This window comes from Cenococcum geophilum, assembly GCF_001692895.1.
Source record: "Cenococcum geophilum 1.58 unplaced genomic scaffold K441scaffold_14, whole genome shotgun sequence".
In the NCBI taxonomy this organism is placed as follows: Eukaryota; Fungi; Ascomycota; class Dothideomycetes; order Gloniales; family Gloniaceae; genus Cenococcum; species Cenococcum geophilum.
In genome coordinates this window covers 1,323,169-1,350,580 of record NW_027137572.1, presented here as the reverse complement: position 1 = coordinate 1,350,580, position 27,412 = coordinate 1,323,169, and the positions used below count along the sequence as shown (strand labels likewise).

The 27,412-nt window shown below is 46.6% G+C and overlaps 10 protein-coding genes across 10 annotated transcripts; 6 read left to right on the top strand and 4 right to left on the bottom strand.

Moving 5' to 3' along the window:
- Positions 1–406: 406 nt before the first annotated feature.
- On the top strand, positions 407–2,526 carry K441DRAFT_657569 (glucosamine-6-phosphate isomerase). Its single transcript, XM_067648203.1, has 6 exons — positions 407–746; positions 796–857; positions 910–1,058; positions 1,184–1,555; positions 1,605–1,778; positions 1,827–2,526. Coding segments are annotated over exons 1-6 (1,095 nt in total). The 5' UTR covers positions 407–744; the 3' UTR covers positions 2,163–2,526.
- Positions 2,527–2,693: 167 nt separating this feature from the next.
- Positions 2,694–4,134, top strand: K441DRAFT_695188 (CRAL/TRIO domain-containing protein). Its single transcript, XM_067652791.1, has 2 exons — positions 2,694–3,355; positions 3,574–4,134. Exons 1-2 carry the CDS (start codon positions 2,760–2,762, stop codon positions 4,004–4,006), a joined length of 1,029 nt encoding a protein of 342 aa, XP_067505694.1. The 5' UTR covers positions 2,694–2,759; the 3' UTR covers positions 4,007–4,134.
- Positions 4,135–5,572: 1,438 nt separating this feature from the next.
- On the top strand, positions 5,573–7,091 carry K441DRAFT_608092 (putative alcohol dehydrogenase). Its single transcript, XM_067645458.1, has 3 exons — positions 5,573–5,816; positions 5,874–6,164; positions 6,227–7,091. The coding sequence occupies exons 1-3, from the start codon at positions 5,687–5,689 to the stop codon at positions 6,910–6,912; spliced, it is 1,107 nt and encodes a 368-aa protein (XP_067505693.1). The 5' UTR covers positions 5,573–5,686; the 3' UTR covers positions 6,913–7,091.
- A 5,325-nt stretch (positions 7,092–12,416) lies between these two features.
- K441DRAFT_657562 (uncharacterized protein) lies at positions 12,417–13,463 on the top strand. The gene is made up of 2 exons (XM_067648202.1): positions 12,417–12,579; positions 12,667–13,463. The coding sequence occupies exons 1-2, from the start codon at positions 12,475–12,477 to the stop codon at positions 13,414–13,416; spliced, it is 855 nt and encodes a 284-aa protein (XP_067505692.1). The 5' UTR covers positions 12,417–12,474; the 3' UTR covers positions 13,417–13,463.
- Positions 13,464–13,632: 169 nt separating this feature from the next.
- On the bottom strand, positions 13,633–17,237 carry K441DRAFT_55948 (Adaptor protein-like protein complex AP-2). The gene is made up of 8 exons (XM_067643456.1): positions 17,066–17,237; positions 16,919–17,006; positions 16,849–16,862; positions 16,750–16,793; positions 16,413–16,702; positions 16,027–16,361; positions 14,026–15,974; positions 13,633–13,951 (listed from the first exon to the last, which is right to left on the bottom strand). The coding sequence occupies exons 1-8, from the start codon at positions 17,133–17,135 to the stop codon at positions 13,850–13,852; spliced, it is 2,892 nt and encodes a 963-aa protein (XP_067505691.1). The 5' UTR covers positions 17,136–17,237; the 3' UTR covers positions 13,633–13,849.
- Positions 17,238–17,674: 437 nt separating this feature from the next.
- K441DRAFT_657560 (uncharacterized protein) lies at positions 17,675–18,404 on the bottom strand. Its single transcript, XM_067648201.1, has 3 exons — positions 18,107–18,404; positions 17,930–18,022; positions 17,675–17,875 (listed from the first exon to the last, which is right to left on the bottom strand). The coding sequence occupies exons 1-3, from the start codon at positions 18,273–18,275 to the stop codon at positions 17,808–17,810; spliced, it is 330 nt and encodes a 109-aa protein (XP_067505690.1). The 5' UTR covers positions 18,276–18,404; the 3' UTR covers positions 17,675–17,807.
- A 127-nt stretch (positions 18,405–18,531) lies between these two features.
- Positions 18,532–21,231, bottom strand: K441DRAFT_657558 (ARM repeat-containing protein). The gene is made up of 5 exons (XM_067648200.1): positions 20,825–21,231; positions 20,638–20,769; positions 20,472–20,585; positions 19,032–20,422; positions 18,532–18,966 (listed from the first exon to the last, which is right to left on the bottom strand). The coding sequence occupies exons 1-5, from the start codon at positions 21,012–21,014 to the stop codon at positions 18,907–18,909; spliced, it is 1,887 nt and encodes a 628-aa protein (XP_067505689.1). The 5' UTR covers positions 21,015–21,231; the 3' UTR covers positions 18,532–18,906.
- Positions 21,232–21,708: 477 nt separating this feature from the next.
- Positions 21,709–22,438, top strand: K441DRAFT_657557 (dolichol phosphate mannosyltransferase-like protein subunit 3). The gene is made up of 3 exons (XM_067648199.1): positions 21,709–21,867; positions 21,927–21,995; positions 22,072–22,438. The coding sequence occupies exons 1-3, from the start codon at positions 21,820–21,822 to the stop codon at positions 22,237–22,239; spliced, it is 285 nt and encodes a 94-aa protein (XP_067505688.1). The 5' UTR covers positions 21,709–21,819; the 3' UTR covers positions 22,240–22,438.
- On the bottom strand, positions 22,424–23,682 carry K441DRAFT_657555 (uncharacterized protein). Its single transcript, XM_067648198.1, has 3 exons — positions 23,331–23,682; positions 22,902–23,269; positions 22,424–22,773 (listed from the first exon to the last, which is right to left on the bottom strand). Exons 1-3 carry the CDS (start codon positions 23,536–23,538, stop codon positions 22,576–22,578), a joined length of 774 nt encoding a protein of 257 aa, XP_067505687.1. The 5' UTR covers positions 23,539–23,682; the 3' UTR covers positions 22,424–22,575.
- A 260-nt stretch (positions 23,683–23,942) lies between these two features.
- Positions 23,943–25,947, top strand: K441DRAFT_686137 (uncharacterized protein; the record flags this gene model as incomplete). Its single annotated transcript, XM_067651959.1, has 3 exons — positions 23,943–24,799; positions 24,851–25,758; positions 25,829–25,947. The coding sequence occupies 3 exons, from the start codon at positions 23,943–23,945 to the stop codon at positions 25,945–25,947; spliced, it is 1,884 nt and encodes a 627-aa protein (XP_067505686.1).
- Positions 25,948–27,412: the final 1,465 nt, after the last annotated feature.

Genomic DNA, 27,412 nt, shown 5'->3' with positions numbered 1-27,412 from the left:
AACAAAAAGATTGCAGCGCCACGGTTCGCCAAGGCCCATGCTGGGCAGGCGGCTTATCGACGAGCTGATGGAGCCCCGCCACGACGCTGTGACTGGCTGGCTGATAGTGAGCTCGGGCTTTGAGGCCGGAGAGCTGAGTGGGTGTGCGGGCTTGCTCAGAATAGGCAATCTTGCCGAATGAGAAAAAGGTCCGGCTTGCCCCTCTCCCGCTATCTGCAACGGTCGGCTCTGCAAGGCGCCCGCAATGTAACCCTTTCATTATTCGCCGCTGCATTTATCGTGATGTAGAGACTGACCAATGCAGCATCAGTCAACCTTCACCCGCCGGTAGCGGCGTGTCAGGCGCCGCAGAAGACTCCCAGGGCCTCGTATAGCCATCGAGATAGCCATGTAGCAGTACGTCGTCAAAGAATCGAGAGAGTCGTGTCACAGTAGGTGCGCTTGACCATTCAGATAGTCGCGTAGTTGCACGTCGTCAGGACTTGCTATCCCAGAGGCGTGTGGTGACCACAACATGAGCTCTCTCCGCGGCGACGTGGTCAGGTAACACAGCGATGATACCAATAGTTGTCGCCCATTCCTTCACCTAAACAGAACTGACAGATCGAAAATTCTGTCCCCGCAGTGTGACGTGAAGCCAGTCTGCCGTAAATACATGTGCAGATGTCCGATGGCCTCACTCTGCAAACCTCCTCCACGAAAAACCGGAATCCTACAGATAGCCTACTTACAGAACCACTCAAAATGTATGCGGCGATGCCAGCAGAACCTGTTGCAAGTGCTAATGCGGCATAGGAGACTAATCATCAGAGACGATCCACCAACTGCCTCCCGATACATTACTGACTATATAATCGGTAGCCACCCCGGTTCATAAGCATATCACCAAACTAGCTAACTGCAAGGTAGAGCGCATAAAAGCCTTCGAGCCAACTCCTGAGAAACCCTTTGTTCTGGGTCTTCCAACAGGCAGTAGCCCTGAGCTCATTTACAGATATTTAGTCGAGAAGCACAAAGCTGGCGATATTTCTTTTCGTAATGTCGTTACCTTCAATATGGTAAGTGGTTGCACAGCGTCTCACACCCTGCGTGGCAAACATGTCAGCCGAGAAACATCCCTTGCAGACGGGAAGCAGCAGCGGAGAACAGCAGAGCAAGAATGGCTTAGCTGACAAACCCCAAGGACGAGTATGTCGGCATACCAAGAGAACATCCCGAAAGCTACCATAGCTTCATGTACAAGCATTTCTTCTCCCATGTCGATGTAGATCCAGCCAACATCAATATTCTTAATGGCAACGCGCCAGATCTGGAAGCAGAATGCATTGCGTATGAGGAAAAGATAAAGAAAGTTGGAGGCATGGAATTATTCCTTGGTGGCATTGGTCCCGACGGACACATTGCGTTCAACGAGCCTGGGTCGAGTCTTAAATCTAGAACGAGAGTAAAGACGCTCGCTTACGACACCATTCTTGCCAATTCAAGATTCTTTGGCAATGATTTGTCTCAGGTACCAAGAATGGCGTTAACTGTGGGAGTACAGACCGTGTTAGATGTAAGATTTGCACTGCGACTCTGAAAGAAAGTTACTTACCGGTACTCAGGCTAGAGAAGTGGTAATAATCATTACTGGAGCACACAAAGCGCTTGCGCTACAGAAGTGCATTGAAAGCGGGGTCAACCACATGTGGACGCTCTCAAGCCTCCAACTTCACCCACACCCACTGATCGTTGTCGACGAAGATGCCACTTTAGAGCTGCAGGTCAAGACGGTCAAGGTAGTGTCTGCCGTGTAACTTGCCAAGCCGGAAGCTAACGCCACGCAGTACTTCAAGAGTATCGAGGTGGTAGCCAATGAGCTCGGCTTTCTACAGACGCTTCCCTCCGCGGCGACTACTGGAGCAAAACGCTCAGCGATCATCGAGGAACTTCATAGTCCGAAGGAGAAGCAAACCAACGGGTTCAAGCTTGACACTCCAAAGCTTGACACTCCAAAGCTTGAAGCTCCAAAGCCTGAAATTACCCGTTCCGTTACTCCAGAACTCGTCCCTGATCGCATGGCTTCCCGCATACCCGATAATATGACGTGGAATCTCCGAGTGGAGAATGAAGACATGCCGTTCCTGCCGATGGGCGCAAGAGTGGCTCCCCTGACTGGCTGAAATAGGGACCAGATTGCTTCTTATGGGACAAGAGATTGGATGCTAGAATATTCACAACACTCGCTAAATGGACTTTTCTTTCGAGAATGAATGTATCAGGGCGGGATTGGGTGTAATTGGATATGATTTGGACAATGACTTAACGAGACCCCTTACGATAATGAGCAGATGAAATCTTTCCAGTCGTTCACTGCAGATATTGTAAAACAGTTATGATGGCAAGTAGAATAGATTAGAGCAGGAATGTGTACAGTAGATATTGTTAGGTAGGTGGACATCCATAGGAGCCTCCTGTGATCACGTGATGGCTCGCTGGCATATAGATTCCTTCGTGACGACCCCGCCTTATGGAGTCTCCACACACACTACCATGTCCCTGTGTGACAGATGTGTATGTTATTGTAGATAGAAATCTCGAGAGCGTGATTCGCGTAGAACGCATGGGCCAGGCGTCACGGGCATTTTAATGCTCGGCGATATCGGAGATGTTAAAGTTGGGTTTCATCTGATAACGGGAAACCCTGGGAATGCAAACCACTTCCGAACAATCTCCAAGAACTGATTAGAATTCATTTATCCAGTCTATCAACTCCTACTATGTCGGCAACAGAAGAGAAAGCTCCAGTCGAACCTACCGCTGCTTCTCAGAACCCTGAAGCTTCCGAAACCATAGCTACGACTTCAACACCCGCTCCCGAACCCATCGGTGAACCAACCACCGATGTCAAACCTACATCAGAAGCACCAGCAGAAGTACCAGCACCAGCAAAAACGGAAACATCCACCTCTTCAGAGCCATCATGGCCTGAGCTCAAAGATGATCATCCACTATCCAAATTCCTCGCAGAGCTTCCTCAAATCACGAAGGATGCAGACTACAACGAGATCTATGGAATCGAACTTGGTCCCGCGAAGCCCTTCCACACAAAACTTATTCTACAAAAGTTCCTCCGGGCCAATTCAAATGACTTGGGAAAGGCAAAAGAGCAGCTTCTAGCAACACTGAAATGGAGAAAGGAATTCCAGCCTCTTAAGGCAAAAGAAGAATCATTCGAGAAGGGACGGTTCGCTGGGTTAGGTTACGTAATGAAACTTCAATCCATGCCAGCAAGTACAAACAAGATGGATGTAGCAACTTTCAATATTTATGGAGCGGTGAAGGATAATAAAGCGGCGTTTGGAGATCTTGATGGGTATGTTTACTCTCATCAGTTATTACGTACCGAAGAATTGAGCTTCGGGAACACATTTCCTATCTCCAATCACGCCAATTACCATTGCTTCACTATTATGGATACTCAGAGTCGCTCCAAGCCCGGAACCAATTTCCATCAGAAATTATTCTATGTTCTGAATAGTGCAATCGATACACTTTCCACAGGAGATGAAGACTAACTCTAAATTCCTGCAGCTTTATCCGCTGGCGTGTCGGGCTGATGGAGCTTGGTGTCGAAAAGCTCGGACTCGATAAAGCCACCCAGCCTATTCCTAACTTTGGCGAGGGTCCTGATCCATACCAAGGCATTCAAATTCACGATTACCTCAACGTAAGCTTTCTCCGTATGGACCCCGACGCGAAAGCAGCTTCGAAGAAGACCATCGAGACGTTCCAGAAATACTACCCGGAGACTCTTAGTCGAAAGTTCTTTGTCAATGTTCCCGTAGTAATGGGATGGTTGTTTAGTGCTATGAAGTTATTCGTAGCCAAGGAAACCGTCAAGAAATTCACGGTACTGAGTTATGGCGAGCAATTGGCTAATGAGCTTGGACCTGAAGTCCCGGTAGTGTATGGCGGCAAAGGCGATAATCTTGAAACTGTTGGCGAAACTCTAAATTCGGGATGATGTTTCTCTGCAATGAATGGTTGGCGTTATCCTTGTGCTTATTGAAGATACTAGTGGTCCCGGGCTCAATGCAACAACCGAGCTCAATGCAACTTTTATATTTGTATGGCGTCTCATACAAAATCAACCTTTTTCCAAGTTGAATAACTCAACAACAACGCTATAATAAATTATTAAATATATATACTTCTTTTTTTTATACCTAAATAAGTATAAAGAAACTTAATTTTAATATTAATTTTCTATTTTATAGAAGTTTTAGTATTTACTGGCCTTAAATAAAATATAATAATAAAAAGTATAGAAATACAATAAATACAATAAATATCAGCTTTAAATAAGTTATATTATTGATTTTTAAAGGATTATATATAAGCCTTTAAATTCTTATATAATTTCTATGTAGTATTGTTAAGTTATTCAACTTGGAAAAAGGTCGATTTTGTATGAGACGCCATACAAATATAAAAGTTGCATTGAGCTCGGTTGTTGCATTGAGCCCGGGACCACTAGTAAGCGCTGCTTACTAGTGGGTGCCACGAGTAATCCACAGATACCATATGAGCCTCTCAATATTTACTAAACCTTCTCACCAGTGCCATCTATCCCAATTGGTGGTTGTTTGCTTAGTTCACGAAAGTTCTCAAGCTCGTTTCTTGGCGTGCTTGTGGCTGCATTTACTTTTCGCACCCCGTTTCAGATGCGAGTCATTATCCCGCCACACCTCCTTTTGCTGTACAACTAAATCTGAGACTGAAGCTCTACAGAGATCTTGAGGGTTACGACCGAGTGGTATGACTTTCGCTACCATAACTGACCATTTCCTGCCACGTATTTCTTAGCCTTTCAAGACTATCTTCGCTATCCACAACCACACGCTAATACTATTCTCTATATCAACAACTTGAGATTTTGCCCATGGAGTAATTTCCTCCAAACACTTCGGCTACAGAGCAGTAAATAGCCAGAAGTTAAGCGAAAGCTCCAGGGTAAGCGAAACAAGAAATACCTTGTCACAGCTCTTTGGCGAGGTTTAAATTCGGTGCATATGCAATTCCGCTTGATCGCTACCAACTCTATCCCTACAAATTGGACCGTGCGCAGAACACATGCCTACCAATCGTACCTCTGATGATATAGACTTTGTTTTACTAACAAGCTCTTAGATCTCTTATCAAATATAACTCGCAAACCTTGCGATGGTATCCCTTGCACCGCTGTTCTGTACCTGAATGTGGTAGCCCGATATTAGCCAATCAGAGAGCGTAGTTTAAAGGCGGCCCATAGTACGTAGTAATAGCTGGAAGAGGAAATAGAGGGCGCCAAGAACTACGTTTGGCTGTCGACTGTGTCGAATTCCGCTCTACAAGGAAAGAGACTTCTGGAGGACTTATATAGCACGAATTAACACTAAGAATTGACTTTATATACACTCCGTTCTATATATTTGCAGCCTCATTTGACGACGACAGCGACGATTTTGGTGGGTCTCGCACGGGCCACACGCTAAAAAGGGAATTACCAGTGGGTAGCGATTAAGCGAAATTAGATGGAGGGGTTGTGTGATTCGACGACTACTGCATTCCGAAGAAGAATCGTGTCCACGAATGTTTTGGACACCAACTAAGACCTTTAGTTTGTTTTTCTAAAGAAAATCTTCTCTCGGCGCACAAACGAACTATGGCCTTCAGTAGCACGGATGGTTTAGCTCCGGACTTTGTGATTCCAAAAGAATGCAAAGCCGGCGTAGTAGTCAACGAAGGCCCTCATTTCGAGCTGAAGGTGGAAATGGTGCCGGTTCCTGAGCCCGGTCAGTAACTTCTTCTTATCGGACTGCATTTTATTGATGGTATTCCCAAAATATCAGGTCCGGATCAACTCTTGATAAAGATTAATGCTACTGGAATATGCTACTCCGACATTCACTATATGTTAAACGACCTGAGCAGCAGGAGAATGTCAGCCTCCAATGTAAGGTCACCAGGCCATGAAGGAGCTGGGGTGGTCGTTAAGTTAGGAGAGAATGTTAAAGGCTGGAAAGTGGGCGATAGGGCGGGCGTGAAACCCATATGGGACGTATGCGGGTCGTGTGAGCTGTGTTGGGATGATAAGGAGTGCTATTGCCCAAGTGCTATTTTTACAGGACTCACACAAACAGGTAAACATATTCTCGAAACCGGAAGTGAAACATTCCGTGATATTGGCGGCTAATTTTCATAGGCACGTACCAACAGTACATTGTCTCACCAGCCAAATATACCTCCCCAATCCCCGAAGGTGTATCCGACTACATAGCAGGCCCTATAATGTGCTCTGCTAGCACCGTCTACCGTTCCCTTGTGGAGTCGGGCCTTAAAGCAGGCAATTGGGCGGTCTTCCCTGGCGGTGGTGGCGGCGTTGGTATCCAGGGCGTGCAGCTCGCAAAGGCCTTAGGTCTCAGGCCCATTGTAGTTGACACTGGGGCGGCAAAGCGCGACCTCACCCTCGAAATGGGAGCTGAAGCCTTCGTTGACTTCAAAGAAATCCCGAATGCAGCGGCAGAGGTGATCAAGATCGCCGACGGCAAAGGGGCACATGGCGTCTTTGTCACAGCACCAGCCGCATATTCTAATGCTATCAGCTACACAGGCAGAAGGGTCGGTGCGATCGTTATGTGCATTGGCCTCCCCTCGACTGGAACTACGACTATTGGGGCAGATCCGAGTTCGTTTTGCTTCAAGAACTTGACTGTCAAGGGGACGCTAGTAGGCAGCATGAGGGATACAGACATTGCGCTAGACTTTGCGAAGAGAGGGCTATTGCGTCAAATATGTGAGGTTTATCCGATCGATAAGATGCCAGAGGCAGTAGAGAAGTTGAGAAAGGGCGAGGTGGCCGGCAGGTGCGTTGTCGATTTTAACTTGTGAGAGGCTAGCGAAGAACTCTGGAGTGGGCGCTGGGCCCGTCTATGTAAAATGCTAGGGTATAATACAAGCGATTTTTAGGGCGTCTACGTCGCGTCAAACGTGTAATAGAGACTTCATTCAATGGCGCCTCGTGTTAGAGAACCGAATTATCCTAAAAATACAAGGGAATATGTGTTCTTGCTCCGGAGACTGGCCAGCGAGTTGAAAAAAAAAACCCCCCCATTCCTATACATTTCAGCTTAATCGCAGGCGCGAAAATGTGGATTCAATAATGATGAACTTCATTGACCTTTCCTACTGCGTAGCTTCATCACATACCTATTTCTCTACACACTCCCCGATGCCCTACTTTCTTTTTTGAGTGGCTTCTAACCAATTTTCAGACATCAAGACCTCCTTGCGACAAACTATCCTCTAATATACGCATCAGACAGGTCATCTAGGAGTACGAATAGTAATCGCATCTTACATGCAAAGTCTTGCAAAAGAAAGAAAATCTCATAGTAGCGGTATTAAGTCGTCTTGCTCTCTGGAACTTCTTTGTTGCCTAGCAAAGTTCTGTTGGCCACGCAAGAAACCTGACCACACGTCAGCCTGAAATCGAGAAAATACTCTAGCAGCATGTGATGCCTTGGTATGACACATACATCTGAGCGGCTCTAAATCAGCTTCATCAACCATCTGAAGGATCGATAATTGGCCAAGAGAGCCCTGCTGAACTGTTTTGGCATTTTCGGGAAGGATTTGTGAAAACATGTAGTGCACGAACAGGATCACCACCAACAGCAGCCTATCACTCTATGGCTATATCGAGTGAAGGGTTTCTGGAATCGCCATAGCCGGATCAAAGTCAGAATTTCTTTGCTGAATTACTCTCCATAAGGCGCCGTATCTTCTAGTAATATCGTACCCCCTGAGTTCTCGCAGACGCATGAACCCCTGGTAAAGATCATCTAGAATATCCCCGAGGTTGATGAGAGAAATATCTTGCTGGGCTTTCATCTTGGGCCATAATTGATTGATGATGTTTCACTCTTTGGTCCAGTCCAAGGCTTCTGCAAAGATCCCCAACTGCAGAGATCCACTGCTAGACCAATTATTTATTAGAGAGCTACCGAAACGAGGTTATGACCTCAGCTTACCTTTCATAAAGACCAATTAAAATGCCGCACCGAAGTGCGGTTCTCGCAGTGCAATACAACTCCACGTTGTTAACCGGATCCATGGGTCGGACTCGGTATCTCTGTTGAGCAACGAAATAACACCAGCCTTTTCTTGTATCTGATCTACGGCTTGCTTAGAGAGACAAGCCGATGTTTGTCATATGAGAAAAGGACCCAGTGTCATTTGAAGCGGCAGATGAGGCAGCACTCAGGGAGCGATTACCCGGTCCTTGTTATATCAGGACTTCTAGGTAAATCCTTTTCTATTAGGGGGTCCCACAAAGCGGATTTCGGACCCACTGCATCAGTTTGGGAAGTGATTGCTGGGTGAATAGAAAAGGTCGCGATGTTGCTTCACACTTGACAACCAGTAAAACTTTGGGACTGCATAACAATCCCACATGAAAATTTCTGGCCTAGACCACATCTCATGGGGGAAACCCAGAAACTTTAAAGGTGATAGGTTAGGCATGCGGCATGCCGATCCTTGCGGACCTCCGTGCGGTGAAGGTAGACCTTGGTATCATTACCAGACAACATAGCACAGACTTGTGGCTATGAGACGACCGATGAAGTTTATAGGACCATCAGCCTACGGATTTTATCTGTCTAGGAACCCCAGGATGATAGCGCAGCGATGAACTGGTCGTCCGCCCTTGGTCGGAGGAGTGAATAATTCGAGTAGGGCCAGAATCCAACAGGCCGCTTGGACAACACACAAAAATGTAAGCAGCATTCGGATGGACGTCTGCTTCATTGTGTTGGAAACGAGAGTGAGGTAGAGGGGAGCTAATGTCGAAATAAGCGGATGAGCCGACGTGCAAGAAAGAAAATTCTTCAGGTTGATCGTGGACACATTGAACTCTTAATACCAGACTATGAGGTAGACAAGCTAGCATCTTCGTGATTAATATGGAGTAGGCAAGGTGGCCTCTCGGAATTATTACAGTGAAATTAACCGTAACTTGTCCCGCCCTTCAGACACGTGGAGAACAAGACGCAAGGAGCATCTGGCAAGGCACACCTGCGGGGTAGTAATCACTTCGAAAATGTGAAAAGCCCATCTCGTGTACTTCGGAAACATTATACGTGTTCTCGGTGCTTAGGAGGGCGGAGCAGTTGTAAGAGCATCGGAGTTTCGGTGGCTTGAGGGACGGATTAAGGATTGAGGCTATGCCACATGTGGATACTTGCAGTGGAGCTATTTTCGGGTGATCTTCTACCACAACCGTGTCCCACTGTAGTCGCTTCTATCCAATCCATGTATCGTCTTCCTCAACGGATTCTCGCGATGCGCACATGCCATAGCCACATTTAGGCAGCTTTCACCGTCGCAGCCAATCATTTGGATGCTATTTGCGTCCTAACCCAGGGAAGGAAGGATCTGGCCTAGCCTTTCTAAGGCTTCAGCTTTTCTTTTTAATCTCGTCATAATTTTCTTGTCTAATTTCGCTTCAATTATTGCCTGTGCCGTCTAAGCTGTTTGCTGAGATGTGTATTAGTTAAAACCGTAAAGGTGAATCGGCCTGCGAGGCATATTTTCAGCGTCAACATCAAAAACCCCGATCATAGAGCAGACTCTCTGCACGAGTCTTTCTTGTGCTCGCCTCACTTTTGAATGTTAAGACGCTAATCCAGCAAACATATCCAAAAGTATACTAGCAAAGAGCCAGTCACCAATCAAAGCGTAAGTACTCTAGCAACAGTGAATTTCCAGTTTCGAAATCGGGGGAGGCGTTGCCTATGACTGCGCAACCCCCGCTCCGTGAGCATTTTTCACCACTCCTAGAAATTAAATCTGTCGAAAACTATTAGCGGCGATTCATTATACGAGCTTTAGAGAAGGTCGTTAGCAACAGGAAAATAGTTTCTCATTAGCTTTGCGGGAGAAAAGTTCTGTAGGGCGTAAACACATCAATCAGTAATCCTGTACGATTGGGTGGCTGGCGTCGCCTCCCTTTCGTCCTCCCATCCTGCTCTTTCCAGATTTTGGTGTAATAAGCTTGAAAAAGCATGTACCTCGATATTGGTTTCAATTACCGCTCTCTGTAGCGTGGTTGGCAATTCTCTCGTGTTTCAAAAGTGCCTCTGAGCTGCAGGAAAACGAATCTAAGACATTCGTTACGCCTTCTCGTTCTCGGCATGCTACTAGACTGGCACCTCCATCAGGACGAGTGACAAGATGCATATTCTGTTGCCTGAGCCTCGCACCCTGTGCCGTAGGAAATAAGGATTGAGCGATATACCTAGGACTCACTCCTATGTGGCATCGCTCGTTTTCACTATCTCCAGTGCGCTCTTTAGCATTAATTCAGAGCTTCTCATTTCTCAATCTCTTCCTCTCAGCACGAACATATCCGATCCTCATCCTAGAAGACTTAGCCTTAATTCTTCCGATTTTGAAAGCAATGCTAGGAACTCAGCGACTTCTGACGAAGGAACACCGCAGGTTTCCTACCGTAATACTCGTTCCAATTCTTTAACACCTCTCCTTAAGTTTCATCGATGGAGGCCCCGCTTTATCAATCCAATCAGGAGGTTTCCGATGGCGAGAATAACACCTAGTTGGAGACGGCAAGCCATTATCCTTAAATCAAGGTTTGCTTTAAGCAGTCGATACTGTGCGGAAGCACACCGGCGTTGAAGTTTGCTGGAATGCTTCAGCGGGTCTACCCTCCACGTAGAGACCACTATGAAGAGTGTGCTGGAGAGCTTGAAGTCGCTCTGTTTAAGCGGTTCTGAACGGCCTCTGATGAGTTATGAGGTTCTTCGAATGTGAAATACACGTGCGATGGCATTGGCAATTGAGGGAACTGTTACGTTGAAGCTCTTGGCTAACTCTGAGTAGTATCTACACTTTTCTCGTAGCGGCCCTGATAAGCCGTCGATCTCCAATGACCCCTCAAAATGGCCTTCAGGACATTGTTAGAAACTAGAAAGAGCCCGATGGAAATGGTGCATATCAATTCCCGTGGCCGGTCAATTTCAGTCGCAACGTTGTCCCTAAAGCATGCCATTCACACAGTGACTATTGGAGAACGGTGCTATTATATGAAGCGCTCGCAGCAGGCTGCGTCAGTATTGAAGCGGATGTTTAGCTGGAAGACAATGTGTCGATCGGTAGTCCGTGCACCGATTGTAAGAAAAGAAGGACTCGTGTAAAGATTGATCCATGAAAGAAAAGAGGCTATATATACATAGTGTAGGTGCAGGTAATAGGGGGTACACAATACATCTGAAACAGGGTGGTAGTACAACCTGATTCAGATCGACACAATGATCTTCCTGTCGGACATGTAAAGAAAGTCCTTAAGAGCACTCGGAGCCTCCGAACTCTTTATATCGACCCTCTCATCAATATCTTTAGCAATCGAAACATATCATCTGTGTTTGAGACTTCCAAAGAAGCCGGTGTCTTCGAAACCGACCCCAACGCTGTAATTATTCTAATGCTTGATTTCAAAACAGATGGCCATGATCTCTGGCCTGTAGTCCCTCACAGCTCGAGTCGCTGCGCCGAAGAGGCTGGCTTACATACTTCAATGGCACCGATATTGTTCCTGGCCCTGTCACTGTAGTTGGTACTGGCAATACCCCCTTCGATCTTGTAGTAGCCGACTCTAGCCACCGTTACGTTTACTTCGATGCGCCACTTCTAAACATTTCAAACAGCATTTATACAGTCTAAAACTCGTATTACGCTGGTACTGCGCTAAAACTAGCTATCGGGAGGATATGGTTCAACAAGCTGGGCGGCGGTCAAATCAACACCATCAAGACACAGATCGAGAAAGCTGATGCGAAGGGCCTGGAATCAAGGTACTGGGATACTCTAGCTTGGCCCATCTCATTTAGAGATAGAATCCGGGATACATTGGTGGAGAACGGCGTTGGTATACTGAATGTAGGTGATCTTGTTAGTGCTACAAGATGGAACTGGGATTGGTGTGTTGTAGCTAGATTGACGCTATGTGGTTAACGGCTTTTGATGACCATTGTTGAAAAGCTTTCTGCCACTCAAATATGGATATTCGTGAATGATTCCATCTGCCTTTTCTAGGTGTTACGATAGTACAAGTCCATCTCTCACAAGAGGGTTTGCTTTCCATATCCAGATGTATTATGTATGTTCAAAATGGTGGAAAAAGTCCTGCTCAGGGAAATTAGTCAATCGATAGATTAATTAATTGCCCTGAAAACCACCAATTGATGCTAAAGAACGCATCCAACTCGACAATGAAGCCAACCATTCTGTACTCTGGACCCTTGACTGCCAAGCCTGATCGACGACATTCCACATCTGCTCCCGAAGTGCTCCCGACAATGACATGCCTCATTGAACTCCAAAAGTTCATAACCTCTTTTTGTACCGATCTCCCCCTAAACAATTCATGGAACCATGGCCGAAGAGATGCAGATAAACCCTCAACGAGCCAAACAGCTCGTGGAAAACCTAACTCACATAACACAACGGATCCAATCCGCTAACAAACGTTCCGAACCCGTAAGCACCATGCTCCCCTGCCCCACCACCTCAGTTCATTCTCCCCTCCCTACCTTCCCCTCCAGAATTACAACCAACCCACTGTAGATCCGCCTCATAGCCGTCTCCAAGCTCAAACCCGCTACCGACATTCTCGCTCTGCACCAGCCGCCGCTCCAGCATGCCCATTTCGGCGAGAACTACGTCCAAGAGCTCCTCCAGAAGGCCTCGCTCCTGCCCCGCTCCATCCGCTGGCATTTTATTGGTGCCCTCCAGTCCAACAAGTGCAAGATGCTCGCCGAGCAGATCCCGAACCTCTGGTGCGTCAGCAGCGTCGACAGTGTCAAGAAAGCCGACGCACTAGAAAAAGGGCGCGCTGCTTTCGTCGCAAGACTAGCTGCGGAGCATACAATTGGGGAACCAGCTAAGAGCGCTGATAGCGGAGAAGGCAGAGACGCAGTAGTAGAGGCGGTACTGCGCATAATGGTGCAGGTGAATACCTCAGGCGAGGAGTCGAAATCCGGTGTCGAGCCCTCAGACGCTCTAGCGCTCTGTGAACATATCCGCACCTCGTGTCCGCACCTGCAACTCACAGGTCTGATGACTATTGGTGCTATAGCGCGCTCTCAGGCCACGACGCCTGGGAATGAGAATGAAGACTTCGTTACGCTAAAGAATACCCGGGATCAGATCGTGAAGGAGCTGGGGATGCTGGGGGGTGAGCTGGAGCTGAGTATGGGCATGAGCGCGGATTTCGAGGGCGCTATTGCAATGGGTAGCGATGAAGTGAGAGTGGGAAGCGATATTTTTGGGGAGAGGCCTCCGAAAAAGGACACCATGGTTGTAGAGAAGGGGTAGATAAACATCCTTAACTAATTTCAAAAAGATGAAAACACAAGGCAGTGAGTGCGTATTGTGCATGTGTGTAAGTCCTTGAGGCTGATGAAAGACACGCCCTCCCCTAAGGGTTACATTTCCAAATCTCGATTGGTATCGTGTTGCAATCCCTGCCTCAAGCCAAAGACTTATCCATCCAAAAAACCCCAGGCACAACGACTTCGGAAGCAGAGAATTGGTAACCACCGAACATGCCATTTTCTCAAAACAATGCCGCCGTACAGCTGGCCGATAGAATAAAGGTTTCCCTTGATAATATTCTCCCTTATCCCCAGGAAATGTGAATAAACCTACACCGTGTGTTCTCCAAACCCTAGTGGATACAGCAAAAATTTCTTTGACGGTTGGGCTTTACGGACTAGATTTTGGAAAGTGGAGAATAGCTAGGGGTGAGTTAGATTAACCCCTCAATACCCTGGGAAAGGCGCTCCTCCATCAGCTTTATGAGCACAGGAGGGACTGATTCGTCGGTAGCGCGAATAGTGATGCGATACATCTGCAAAATATACTGTTAGCCCTTTACTCGAACGTGTTTCCATCCGTAGCTGGAAAGAAACATGCTGAACTCACCATCGTATCAAAATTCGGCTCCAGTCTCAAAAGGCACCCAAATTTGCCTCCGTCAGTCGTGTGCAGCACCGTTGCGCCAACGATATTCTTTGCATTCGGATCCACTCCATCCAATATCCCCCACTTGAACCCTTGCACCACCTTCCTCGTATAATCCATGTTCATTGTTCGGCCCTTGCCCACAAGTCCGAATACACTTTGTGCTTCGCGAGGAGCTCCACCAATCTGTTTCCACCGTTTGAAGAAGTCCTCTGCACTTAATTCCGCAGCATCCATATACTTGTGTAGTATGACAGGAAGTTGTAACGTCAGCGCCTGCAGAGCACCAGCAAGATATGATATTCTAATAGTCGGAGGATCGGTGAAAATGTTCTTGGCCTCGAACATGATCATTTGTTGCGTTTGGCCTTCCGGCTGAATGACTGTATCTGGGAGACCCTTAATATCCGTCTTGAGGAATTCGGAAGAACGGTTATCCAATGTGGTAGTGAAGGAACCTATTGGGAAGGAAGATTTATTTGTGAAATAAAGAATTACACAGCCAAGTTCACCACGATATTCCGTTCGTAGGCCGATTTGGATTTGCGCATCTTCGTACAGCACACCTTCGGCTCGAAGGAGCAGGCGATTGTACCCAATTTCCCAGTCCGGACTCAGATGCGCCACGCTAGCTAGATTTGGCGCCTTTAAGACCTTGTTGGTGTCAATGTTCATATCCAATCCAGCCAGATCGCTTGAAAGATTTGATGGAGCACCGTTGGTTCCATTTGAGACAACTGGTGTGCTGTTTTTCCGTGGAGCTGGGGTGGCATTTGTGAAAGTCCGCTTCAGACCTGTGTTCTGAACTAGATTGAATTCCTTCGGATCCACATTTGCGTCTTTCCCTCCCACTACCCAGGTTCTCTTGTCGCTCGTGTTCGCATGCTTCTGGTGTAATCGGGATAAGAGTGCTGAAGCACGTTCCGGGAATGGAGGCATCTCGTCACACACCGTTCGTAACAGGTCGTCAGTCGGTAAAGTGGCCAGAGCAAGGTATTCACAAGCCCTCTGCTGTAGCTCAGAGTCCAGTGAGTGACTGTAAGCCCGGAAAGCCTGCAACAACTGTGGCTTAATCTCCGGAAATAAGTTGACAAACTTGATGAAAGAAGAAAGTAGAATAGCTCTTGTACTCGCAGAGCAGCCACGCATTTTCGCATGTAGAGCCATGAACTGCTCGATTGGACTACAGCCCTTGGTGTCTGCAATTAAATGACCAAACTCTCCGAGTAGATAACCTCCTATTTTTACCAACGTTTCATGACAGTCTGCCTTGACGTATTGTAAAATGTTTTGAGCAGCGTAAACTTGGAGCTCATCGTTGTTTGTCACGATTTGAATTACCCGCTGCCACACCTCATCGCTAACATGATCGCCAGCCATTGCAATGAGCCGTAGTGATATATCAACATACCACTGAATATCTGTCGCATACTTCTCAGTAAGAATAGCAATCTTGAGAACCATCTCTTCTCTAATGGCATAGTCGGCGGTTTGAAGATATTTCAAAAGTTCGGAAACGATCGCCTGGGAATTTGTTGGATCGCACATGCTGTACAGTAAATCGAGGCCCTGCCTCCGCACGCTGATATCCCTGTCCCTTAATGAACCAATGATGATACTCTGGTGCTTTTTAATGGGATCCAACGTCTCCGATCGAGCAGCCAAGTGAGTCATTGCCTCCAAGCCCAAATAACGAACATTGGTCTCGCGCGATGATATGAATTTTCCAAGTCGTGAAGAAATTTGTACCATTAGGTCGTGCTCAGTGTCTAGATGAATAACGAGATTGATGGCTTCGAATAGAACAGCATTCTGGGCATTGTTTTGTTGTACATTTTTCGGCATTTCCAAGGCAGAGTCCATGATACGCTGCAATGACTCCCTGATTAGATTTCGTATATGCGTATCCTCTTCTGAATATTAGCAGATTTATTCATATATTGATCAGAAGGGCTGAAATACCTGGAGGGGGGTAATATTGAAGAAGTTTAAGCAACTTGACCTGGATCCATGGGCAGGGCACTTTGTAATAGAAATACCCTTCTGCACACTCATTGTCTACGACGATCTTTTTTAACCGACGTGCAGCCTTCACATAACTGCCTTTGTACTGTTCTGGGTTCTCCTGTACCAGGGCCATGACCAATGAAGTGACGGAAAGCGCAACGCCCATATCTGGATCATCCATGAGCGATATAATACGTTCCGCCCATTCGAGCTGTACGATAGTAGGAAACTTCCGATAAAGGCGCAATAGGGTTAGGGCAGCCTTCTTTTTCACGAAAGCTTTGGAGGCCCTATTAAATATCAGTAAATGTTCTAGCGAACTTTTCGAACTCTCCACTGACGGTGATATGAGCAAACGGTGAACGTCTGAGCTCAGTGCCTCACCCATCTCCTTTCCTCCTACATTTGCAATTGCGTGCAATGCCAGACAGTTATTGAGCTCATTGTGATCTAGCAGGTCCTTTCTTATGCTGTTGACAACGAGATGTAACAGCTCGTGCTGTTCGTGTAAGAACAATGTGACCGCAAGATATCCAATCTGCTTTTCGGAGTATTTTGTGGCGGAGATAAGGTTGACCGCCTCGAGGTGCCCGAAATCAACATTCCACCCTAGAATATAAATGTACAAGAGCTTCTCGGTCAGCTTTGGTGCTATTATGGTCGTAGAGGTGAAGCTACCTTGCAGACGTATTTCTTTTTGGAGTAGCCGTTAAGGTTCCCATCTGAAGTTTCCTGTCAGTCGCGAGCCGCGCGTGCAGAAGATTCTAGATCATATACCTCTAAATTTTTGTCTATGATTCTCTGCGTCAGCAGCGTGTGCTATGCGATCGTCCTATTTTGCACTGACCGTATGTTCGCCAATTCCTTGTTGATCCTCTTCTCCTCCAATTCACGGGCCCGTGCATTTCTCAGGTCGGCAATGAAGGAAACCAGACCTTAGATCTCTCCGTTAGTATCAACGCTCCAAATGACCCCGTATTGAACCTCCACATACCACGCATTGTTGGGACATTGCTTGAGTTGCTACGGCTAAAGAGCCCGCCTGCGCCAGCTCCAGACGCCATCTTGCCGGTCTCCCCAGACCTCCTGAAGGTGGAAGGCGGGCGGCCACCGCCGGAGAATTAAGCGGGCAAAGCAGTGCAACCTTTGTGTGTAGATTGTTTGGCAGAAGGCTGAGGGTTACGAAGAGTATGTGATAAAGGTGTTGTGGAGGTGATTGGTAAGGTGAGAAAATGAATTCGCAAGGTCGGAGTTCGGAAGGGCGGTCATCTAATCAGAAGGTTTCGGGAAGGTCCAGGATAAGTAAGGCTGTAACAGACTGCAATGCAAACGTGGTGCAGTAAGGTTCATTGACGTGCGTGGTGGAAGCATGCACCACGAGTGTTGAAGCTGTTCCCCGTCGTGTGGAGTTGCCAAGGGAAACCTGGCGCCTCCGCCCGCAGCCATAGACAATGCGCACCTACCGAGGCTATTTCACAGTAGTCAGGAATGCACCGAGCAAGGCATATCATGGGAATCAGTCAATTCGATAAGCAGTGAGTCTTGCCCACTATGTTGTCCACTAATAATAATACATGCCATGATCCTGTTCATTCTTTTGGTACCCTCGGGCCTAGCCAGCAATATCATCAACGCCTAGAAAGACCACATTCCACCAACTCTCTCCCTACCGAGAACATCGCAGTCGATTGTCCAGTGTGGAGAGCCCTATCCCTAACTAACGAAAATCAGTCCATTTACTGCTTGGTGGTGAAGTCGGTCTCGAGCTCGGACGCCTGTTCTGTACCGCCACAGGTGCAGGAATCTGAGGGTCCTATTAACTCCTGCATTATATAATGTTGATGGGATTTATACATACCACTGGGGCGCTTTCCGCAAGCGCAAGCGGCTCCCTTGACAGTGTTCTCTTGGTCCGCCCTGCCGCAAGTGCAATGACCTTGAGCACGCTGATCTGATTTACAGAGTGAGTATTTACATGACTACCGGAAAGACGGGTTCCATCTGTAAATCTACTGCAGGGGAGAAGGAGACGTACTGCATGAGCATCGGGCGCCAGTGAGAGTGTTTTCAGTAGCCGCCTTTTCGCAAGTGCAGTGCATTGCTGGTTGCTTGCCACAAGAGCAGGTAGCCTCTTTTGCGCAGGCACACCCTTCGCCAGAGCGGCCGCAGCAGGTGGCTGGAATGGTAGCAGTTGGCTCAGTCATGATGATATCTTGGTGTGATGGAGTTTGAGGCTTATAATGGGTTTAAGAAGTTGGAATAGGTGTATCAAAGGCTTGGATGAGAGAAACAAGATCTTAGCTGAAATAATTTTCAAGTATGCTGAGGAAAAGAAGAGTATTTGCTCAAGTAGTAAGTGTGTGGATTTAAGTAGACCATGCTCTTGGGCTGCGGGCATAACTAGCCAATCAGGTCATGTATTTTAATAATCAGCGGCGAGACTTCACCATGTGTCATGTGCTCCATTTGTGAATTTACTTTGGATAAACTAATGAAAAGTTGTTTGTAAATGCTTGATACTCTTCACTTCGACTGGTTCCATATTCCCCTAGTAAATTCTGATGCTGCTTTATTATCAGCATCAGATTAAATAACATGCGATATGTCATCGTCCACATGTGATTGGGCCAACAAGACTCCACCTGCTCATCAACTAGTCTAGTTATAATATCAGAAATTTTAAATGTCATACAGCACGTTAATCTACCATGCATGTCCATATGGAAATTCTAATACGATGCTTGAAAGATTCACGAATGACCGGGCGAGCCTCCGGGAATTTACGTAGACGCACGAGTTTCGAAGAGTGCATAGTCACATACGCGGGAAGAGTTCTTAATGATTAATCTGCATAGCTTCGACCCTCTCCAACATGTGAGAGTCCATTAGGTGAGCCTATGCTATCGTCAGCCAAAAATTATAAGACTGTGAAAGTAGACCGTAGATGATTGTAAACTTACCCCATTTTGTGAAAGCCCGTGCAGAAACATAAGTGCGTTTTGCTGATCGCGAGTAAAATGAGTAGCATTTTGCGACTGCACTTCTTTCTTCTTACCCGTCAAAAATTCTTCTAACGAATCAAGAAGACTTCCATCGTCTTTCAAGGCGTTTACGATGCACATTGCTCCTTCATGGGACTGTACTATCAATCCCAATCCTAGCAGACCCTCCGATCGGGCTTCCGCATAAAACCTTTGCTGGAAAAGCTGTGTCAACGGCTTAGTGATAAAGGGCGTTTGGTACATGTGGCGTAGCATAGGTTCAACATCGTGCGGCGTGTCTGAGCGATGAAGATAGCGGAGAATAGCAACAATCGCCCTGCCAAGCTCAATAGCCGCAGGCTTCATGCTGCTGCTCGGCAGTGGTGCGGTGGGCAGCTGCGACTGAGTGATCATATGATACAGAATTGTTGGACGAACGGGCAGGGCTGCACCTGGTAGCTCCGCGGGTGTAATGTCCTCAGGCATACTTTCGTAGACGATTTGCTCGATGTTCTCAAAATTGTCCGTGGCCAGCTTGCAAAGAATTGCGGCTGCTTCGCCGCGAACGGCAGGATCCTGACTCAGAAGAAGATGACAGCAAGTCTCAGTGAGCCCAGCTTCCCCAAGAACTCTCCTATTTTCTTCCGGAAACGCCAAGTGCCTTATGAAGCCGGCAGCAGCATAGAGGAGTGCAGCTTCTTTTCTTGCAGATAGAATTCCGATCAAGGTGACGTGTAAACTCATATCTTCAACCATGTCGATAGAGACTTCATTCGAAACTGCGATGTTGCCAAGTATGACGCAGGCACAGACTGTTGAAGGTGTCACTGCTAATGAAAGTAGTCTTGACTTCACCTTCTTGATGAGAGGAGATCTGGGGTTGTACAGTTTGATGAAGTCATCTGTAGCAGATATTGCGGCGAGAGAGTTGACGAGTTGAGTCACCACAAAGTCATGTCCGCCTGGATCCAACCTAGAAGGATCAATGTGGCTATTCAGGGCTCGGAAGGCCTCCTGGAACTCCTCCGGTTGGAGTCTACATTCATAATCCAGCAGCAAATCAAAGACTCTTCCAAGAACCTCCGGTTGTGTTGCCTTTGTTTGTAGCTCGGCGTCTTGAAGATAATGCAAACAGATAGCAACGTAATCATGGTAATGCTCCTCATCATAGCTGAGTGCGAGATTCAGAATATGATTCAGTGTCTTTAAGGACGAGGCATCACGGATCTCGGAAGGCGACAGAGCCGTACTCGTCCAGGTCAAAATGTCCACAGCGTAGTCTACGCCACCAGGAGGGATTTTGTTGCTCACCATGTATTCACAAATTGTGCTGTCAAGCCTTAGTCTTGCTGCCCTGTCTTGAGCGACTTCTATACCCTTTTATTAGATTGAGTTAGGAATTGAGATTGTTGAGCCTACTAAAATCGTTGCATAAATTGAGGATGACCGCAAGAGCGATGGGTGCGAGACTCCTCCTTTCAAGACAGTCGATCAGCTTTTCGAATGAAGGGAGCACAATATTTCGGTTATCGTCTGCAGTTTGAATTAGTAAATGCGACCCAACCTCTTGATAGCATTATTTCACCGTTGTCCGCAACACAATTACCGATGACTCGTAAATACTGGGTTGCCAACTCTACAGGAGTTTGCAAAGGGTCAAGCTGTTGGAGAACATATCTGAGGATACCAGTCTGCTCGAATGGTCTTTGCCAACCCTCTAAAGACCATTAGTGCTAGCTACTTTGTAGGTACCTCAGCATATGATGAATTACTGTTATTCCCGACTGCTGTGCCTAGCAACTCGACAGTCTCTCTGCAAGCATAGGGGTGGCCCGACGGTGCGAATTCCGTCAGCTTCCTCGGAACTTCTTCAAGATCGTGGTAATCCTCGCCAGCATCCGCGGCTAAGTATTGTTTGAGAAGGGGTAAAAACTCGTCTGAGTTACTCCCAAATCGTGACATCCTGATATTTCGATATATTGGAATGAATGGTTGAGAGGTTCTCAGGTCATCCTCCAATGGCGGCCAAAATCTCAAGGTTATACTTAAGAAAGCTTTGTGCCTAGTGATCACGCGTTACTCTATTTTATGGGCCAATGAGTACGAGGGGAAATGAGGTATTTGTGACACATTCTGCAGGTCTAGGTCTGGCCATGCAGAACTACGAGGTGTGCCTCCCAGGACACAGGGACGGAAGTACAGGCAAAACTCCTTAGTACGATATGGGTTTTAACGCCAAATGTATCGTAATACCAATGGTATTGTTATATCAGGGGTCACGTGTAGGGTGAATAATCAGTAAGCTTCAATAAAAAGTGGATCTCAAAGCCCAAAGGGTATAGATTTCCCTCCTTATGGGCCAGGTATACCCCTTCCCATACAACTAGTTATACCGGTATTGGTCGTAGAGCTTAACGATATCGTCAAAAGTCAGATTATCGTTAGTTACACCATAAAAAGCTTGATCAGGGCGTGTAGATCGTAATATAAAATGCCTTGTTATATACCCGGTATCGTATTAAGGAGTTTTGCCTGTAGCTTCGAAAAGATGTGATCTGCTCCATGAATTGGTCAGGCAGGAGAGGCGTACCTATTTACGTAAGCCAGAATTTTTAGGGACATCTGGCGACTCGATTCATAGAGCTAAAACAGTTGCCTCTTCCACTTCATACAGAATATTCGCTCAACCCAAGACACTCTTTACAGAATCTTTGAGCTTTACATCTTCGGCAACTCGCCTCTGTCTTGAAATCAATCTGCCTGCAAAATGACTCGTGCTCAACAAACAATCTCTATTGCCCTTCTTCTCTCCTCCGTACGGCAGCTTTCTCCCACCCTCGAAATGTTGCGTTAACTGATCGTCGTTTCATGTAGCTTTACCTTGCATGCTTTCTAGGCATAGTTCCTTTCTCCCCAAAGATCCAGGACGAAATAATCCCAGTGGTGCGCGACTGCTTCGAGCACTCATTGCTCCTTTCGCATTATCCAATTGTTACTAATGAAAGATTATTTAATTCAGATCCCCTTCTGGGCCCTTGTAACTTTCGGCGCATACCTCCTATTCAAGCTTGGATACGGTGTCTTCACTTTCAACGATGTTCCAGAAGCGCATAGGGAGTTGATGGCGCAGATTCGACAAGCGAGGACAGAGCTGAAGGCTAAGGGCGTTGATGTAGGGACCGATTAAAGTTGTTATTTGCATGGTAGCTGTATGTTATGAGGTTCAGCTTGGAGTTCAAGGGTTTGTGGAGTAAAATGACCATGGTGACTATATATCATCCTCCGGAGGGGTTTGTTGGGGCATCAGGAGAATAATGCATAAGAAAGGAAGTAATTATGTTTAAATATGATACATCCGAAAGAATACACTATTTGCGTTCGTCCACTATATTTCCATACCCTATTCATTGTCGCATTGGCCAGCCATTTCATCCAGGTGGCTAGTTTGGTGTCATCCTAAATAGATTGCTAAAAGCGTTGATGGACCTTGTACGCATATTTACACCACCAAATGAGGAGTGCTCTATCCTCCAGCACTACCATCCTGCATATGCTTTAACTTCAACATCTTCTCCGTCCGCATGAACTCCCTTATTCCTACAGGTATGTCTCCGAATAAATCCTCCTTCCCTGTCCCTATCGCCGAGCTCCAGTTTGTCTCACTCCCACCACCACTATCATCCATACTAGCAGCCACATGCTGCGGAGTACCCTCCTTTACCACCATACTTCCAGTCCCTTGCCCACTAACTCTCTGTTCCATGCTGCGGAGTACCCTCCTTTACCACCATACTTCCAGTCCCTTGCCCACTAACTCTCTGTTCCATGCTGCGGAGTACCCTCCTTTACCACCATACTTCCAGTCCCTTGCCCACTAACTCTCTGTGCCTGAAGCGCCGCCCGCGCCTCTGCGCTTTTCGCCGCCCAATCTTCCAGCTCGTCGCGATAGATGTCCCAGACGCAATTTACACAGCCGGACATACAGCAATTATCTGGTTCACTCGGCCGCAGAGGGACCATTACGCCTGCGATATTCCTGGAGCCTGCCTGAATCTCAGCCTGCCGTTCGGCAGGGCCCGCTAAACGGGAGCCAAATACTATGCGGGCCTTCTCAAGAGTCTCCTCCTTTTGCGTTTTAGGGAGGGATTCTGGTGGCGGTGGTGTTAGACTTGTCTGAGTTGCGGGCTGGGTTTTTGAGAGAGGCTGAGATAGGAGCTCTAACCACGTATTAGTCAAATTCTAGCCAGGGTTGGGTGAGTTTGAGGGATTCAGACAAACCTGCATAGAAACCCTCGATGGGCTTGGCTTGATCGCCCGCAGCGGCAATGTGTCCCCGAGACCGGATTTGTACCCGGTCACTATTCTGGAGTCCTACGCTATGTGAAGCAAGACGGGCTCTAGTCCTGTATAATGTCTGCAGACAAGATGCGCAGAGAGATCTTCGCAATGCCCGCGCAAGAGTAGTTCTAAGAATGAAAGAGTCCATTATGAGGAAAAGAGATTCATGGTCGATCCGCGGAGTATTTTAAGGTACCCTAGAATTCCATCTAAGCTTCCAGACCCTTAGATGAAGTAAGTGCGTGGCCGTAGAAGGACAGAAGGCCGAATGAAGGCCAATGGTGGTGGCGCTGATGAACAAGTGATTCTTAAGAATGACTAGGAACGTCATTTTGCACCGAGCTCCGTTTCCCGTCCCGAGCTCAGACCGCCCGCCAAATGATCAACACGAAACACCACGACGCGTTCTTCATACATTCACGACTCTGTAACCGTAGGTTTTTAGCTGTCACTTTTTACGATTTTCTCTAATGCAAAAAATTACGGCCCGACGCGTCTACCTCCGCACCAATTATTCTCAAAACTCAATGCGTACTTAAGAATTCCTACCCCATGGCATCACCATCCCCCAAGAGACGCAAGACTTCACCGACTGGGTCAGTTCCTGGCAGTCTGAGCCCTGTAAGGAAAACACCCACACGTGCATCTTTTCTTTCGCCAACGAAAGCAAGTCTCGCACGCTTCAATCCAGGATTACACCCTCGCCCAACTTCTGCTGGCTCTAGAGATTCACGGCCAAGCAACAGAGGAGAAGCGATTGCCCGTGGGCAAGAAGCTCGTGCGTACGTATTGGGTGATGCGGAGAAAGCTCAACTAGTGCCAAACGTTCAAGCAGAGCCACGAGAGCCACGAGAGGACGCACCACAGGCCCTACCAGGAGCTGAGGTTGAGCGAGAGGCACCAAATAAACGGACTGTATCCGAAAATGATGTAACAACACCCCAAAAGCGGCAAGAATCGTTGGTTAATCACGGAGCACCAGAGGAAGAAGCAGACTTACCTTTGACCCCCAAAGAGCAAGGCCTTCAAGAGCCGGAAGATACACCACGGCGTGGAATACTCTATTCATCACCTAGCAAACGACCCCGGCGTAACAAGACTTCTGCAAAACCGTCTCCATTAAAACCTAAACAACTCCTAGTTACAAGCAATACCGACATATCATTGGCGGACGATGGGGCTTCTGAGGAGAGGCCACAAACCACAGAACGAGACGAGAAAGAGGAGCAATCTCAAGTTGCGCCACCACATGATCTAAAAGAGGAGGGAAAGAGACAAGAGAAAGAGAAGCTTTTGCTCCAACTGAAGAGGTTAAAGGACGAGGTCCAGCTCTACGAGCGTACACTGGAAAAGAGCTTAAGCCCAGCTTCGGACGATCTCCTTGATGACGTCGATCTAGAAGAATTGATGTAAGCCATTGTCAATTTTTCAACCAGAATGTAAGACTAATGTATCTCAAGAACGCTCGTCAATAATGCCAATCCTTCAAGCACAGCAGCCTCCGTGCAGCAAAAGCATCTCCCCGTATCATCACTTCTCTCCTCATTTCTGCCGTTCTCAAAACCGCCTCTACAAACCCAAGCCCCTTCAACCTCTCCAGAAAAGCCGATTCCATCCCATACACCTCTTGACCTCGATGATCCCCTACCGTACCTCCGTTTATTTACGCGTTTGAAATATACATCCCACGTTAGCATACCAGATCCTAGTTCTAGTTCTACGCCCTCGCAAGTATACCAAATGCACACTATTAATATTGCTGCACCACAAAAACTGCTAGCTACCACTATTATCATGACAATAAACACATCCACACAGCAGGTAGTCGATCTTACAATCCCCCATATTCCATCTTGGGCGGAACATGAACTTGGCACCTGGATCCGCAAGAAGGCACTTGAAAAGGATATTGGTGCGGTATGTTGGGCTCTCCATTCCTATTGGGAGGTTTCAGTTCACCGTGCAGAGTGCTGGACAAAATGCGAGCGAGCTTTCGATGATTTACTGCAGGACGGCGATCAAGATGCAGCCCAGAACAAGGAAACTGCTCAAATTGGAAAGCGTGAAAGAGCCCAAGCCAGAAGGAATATCGAAGAGCAAGATAGCGAGCAGGAAGAGGAGATAGAGACGGAAGAGGTCTCCGGTATCGACGTCGGCTTAGGTCAAGATAGGCAGAGAGAGGGCTCGGCTATTATCAAGCGCAAAGCACTGAAACTGTCTAGACAGCAATTGCGGAGACATCTTGGGCGCGAACTACTGGTTTGTAAAAGCTCTGAGGTTTTACTACAGATTGGCTGGCGAGTTAGGTTTGACTGGACTGGGGAAGCGGAGTCGGAAGTAAAAGCTACTGCTGCATTTCCGAGAGCTTGTAAGTGCTTTTTTGTGGATTTTTTTTTCCTTTATTAAATATGATGACTAATAGCACTATTTTAAATCAGGGCATGAAGTTGATGGACGAAATTCCCTGAAGAAGGTTCCTGCAACTTTCGACATATTGGTCAAAGATAGAGGCGTTTTTGGAGCCACCAAAGCTATGGTTGGGCTCTTATTTTCGTGAAGGACTGTCTCTTTAGCACTGACAGAGTCACCTTGCTTTTTTAGACGGCCAATTTGAGAGGGCATAAAGAGACTGAACTGATATTATGGCATACGACTCTGTTATCCTCATACCATGTCAATTAACCAACATCGGTTAATTCTACCGCTATTCGCTACACTTTCGCTATTCGTTCAAGTTCAACCGAAGGTTAAATCTAGCCAGCAGTTCGGCCGAATTGACGAATCTCACGGATACGATTTCAGGTAATTTCATCGAGGTGACCAGCGCTGCCCTCTTAGGGTACGTTAATATCGGCTTTATAGCTCTTCCCTTTTAAGGGCTGGCTTATAACCTCCTTAATAAGAAAGAGAAGTAGCTTATCCTTTATAACGGTATCACTATTACAGTACTGCTTCCGTTTACAGAAAGCCTAAAGCCAGATAACGCGTTAACCGCGGGCCGCGATACTTTTAGGAAGGGGGGGTATTACCTTAAACTTGTAACGGAACCTTGTAGCAAGAACTACAATGGGCTCGTTATTGGGCTAGGTGTGTAGGAAATGCAAGTACAATAGTCGACAACGTAATAACAACTAGTGGAGTGGTTGCCCAATAGATTAACTCTAATTATATTCTGAGAATCACTATAAGGAAGGAACTATCTAGGTAGGGACTAAGGGTCCTTAAATACATAACCGTACTCCTATAAAATCCTTCTTATATATAATATACATATACTTTATCTACTCTATTGCGGATTATATAGATTATATAGATTATATAGATTACCCTATATAACCTTAGTTACTATTCCTTATTATATAGCTCTACTAGTTCTATCCTAAACCGTGCCTAAATTAACTAACTAGCTTCTTCTAACTCTTCCCTAAGTAGTTATAATATTATACTTAAAGCGTCCGTAATACTATCTCCCTCCTTTTTATCTTCGTCCTTAAAGATTCTAAATATCTCTAAGTTATTTATTAGAGGTGTAATATCCATCTAATTAATTTGGTTAATATTATTGCTTATTATGCCGAAAGCAATTTCTTCCTTAACTGCTCGTCGTACTCGCACTATCGCTGCAATATTGTCTCTTAGTAAGATTATACTATCTCCGTATTCTCGCTGTTTGAAAGAGGGGTTAGTTTATATTATATTAGCGAACCTATCTTTATAATAACCGTCCTCTTACTTAGAGTATACTAAAGCAAATATTCGTTTATTTTATGACGTTTACTCCATCTCTAATGCCGAATATATATAACCTATTACTCTTAATAGTCGTCTGGTTCCCTAGTTAATTTATCTTAAGGTTTTATATTTAATTTACTGCTACGCGGCTAGATAATAAACTATCTATTACTCTTTCTAAGTTACGCTGTTCTTAGGACGCTAAACGTAAGGCTGCCGATGCTTAGCAACGGGCCCTTAAGTCTTATCTTACGGCGTCTGCGCGGTTAATCTATCTTAAGAAGGTGCGT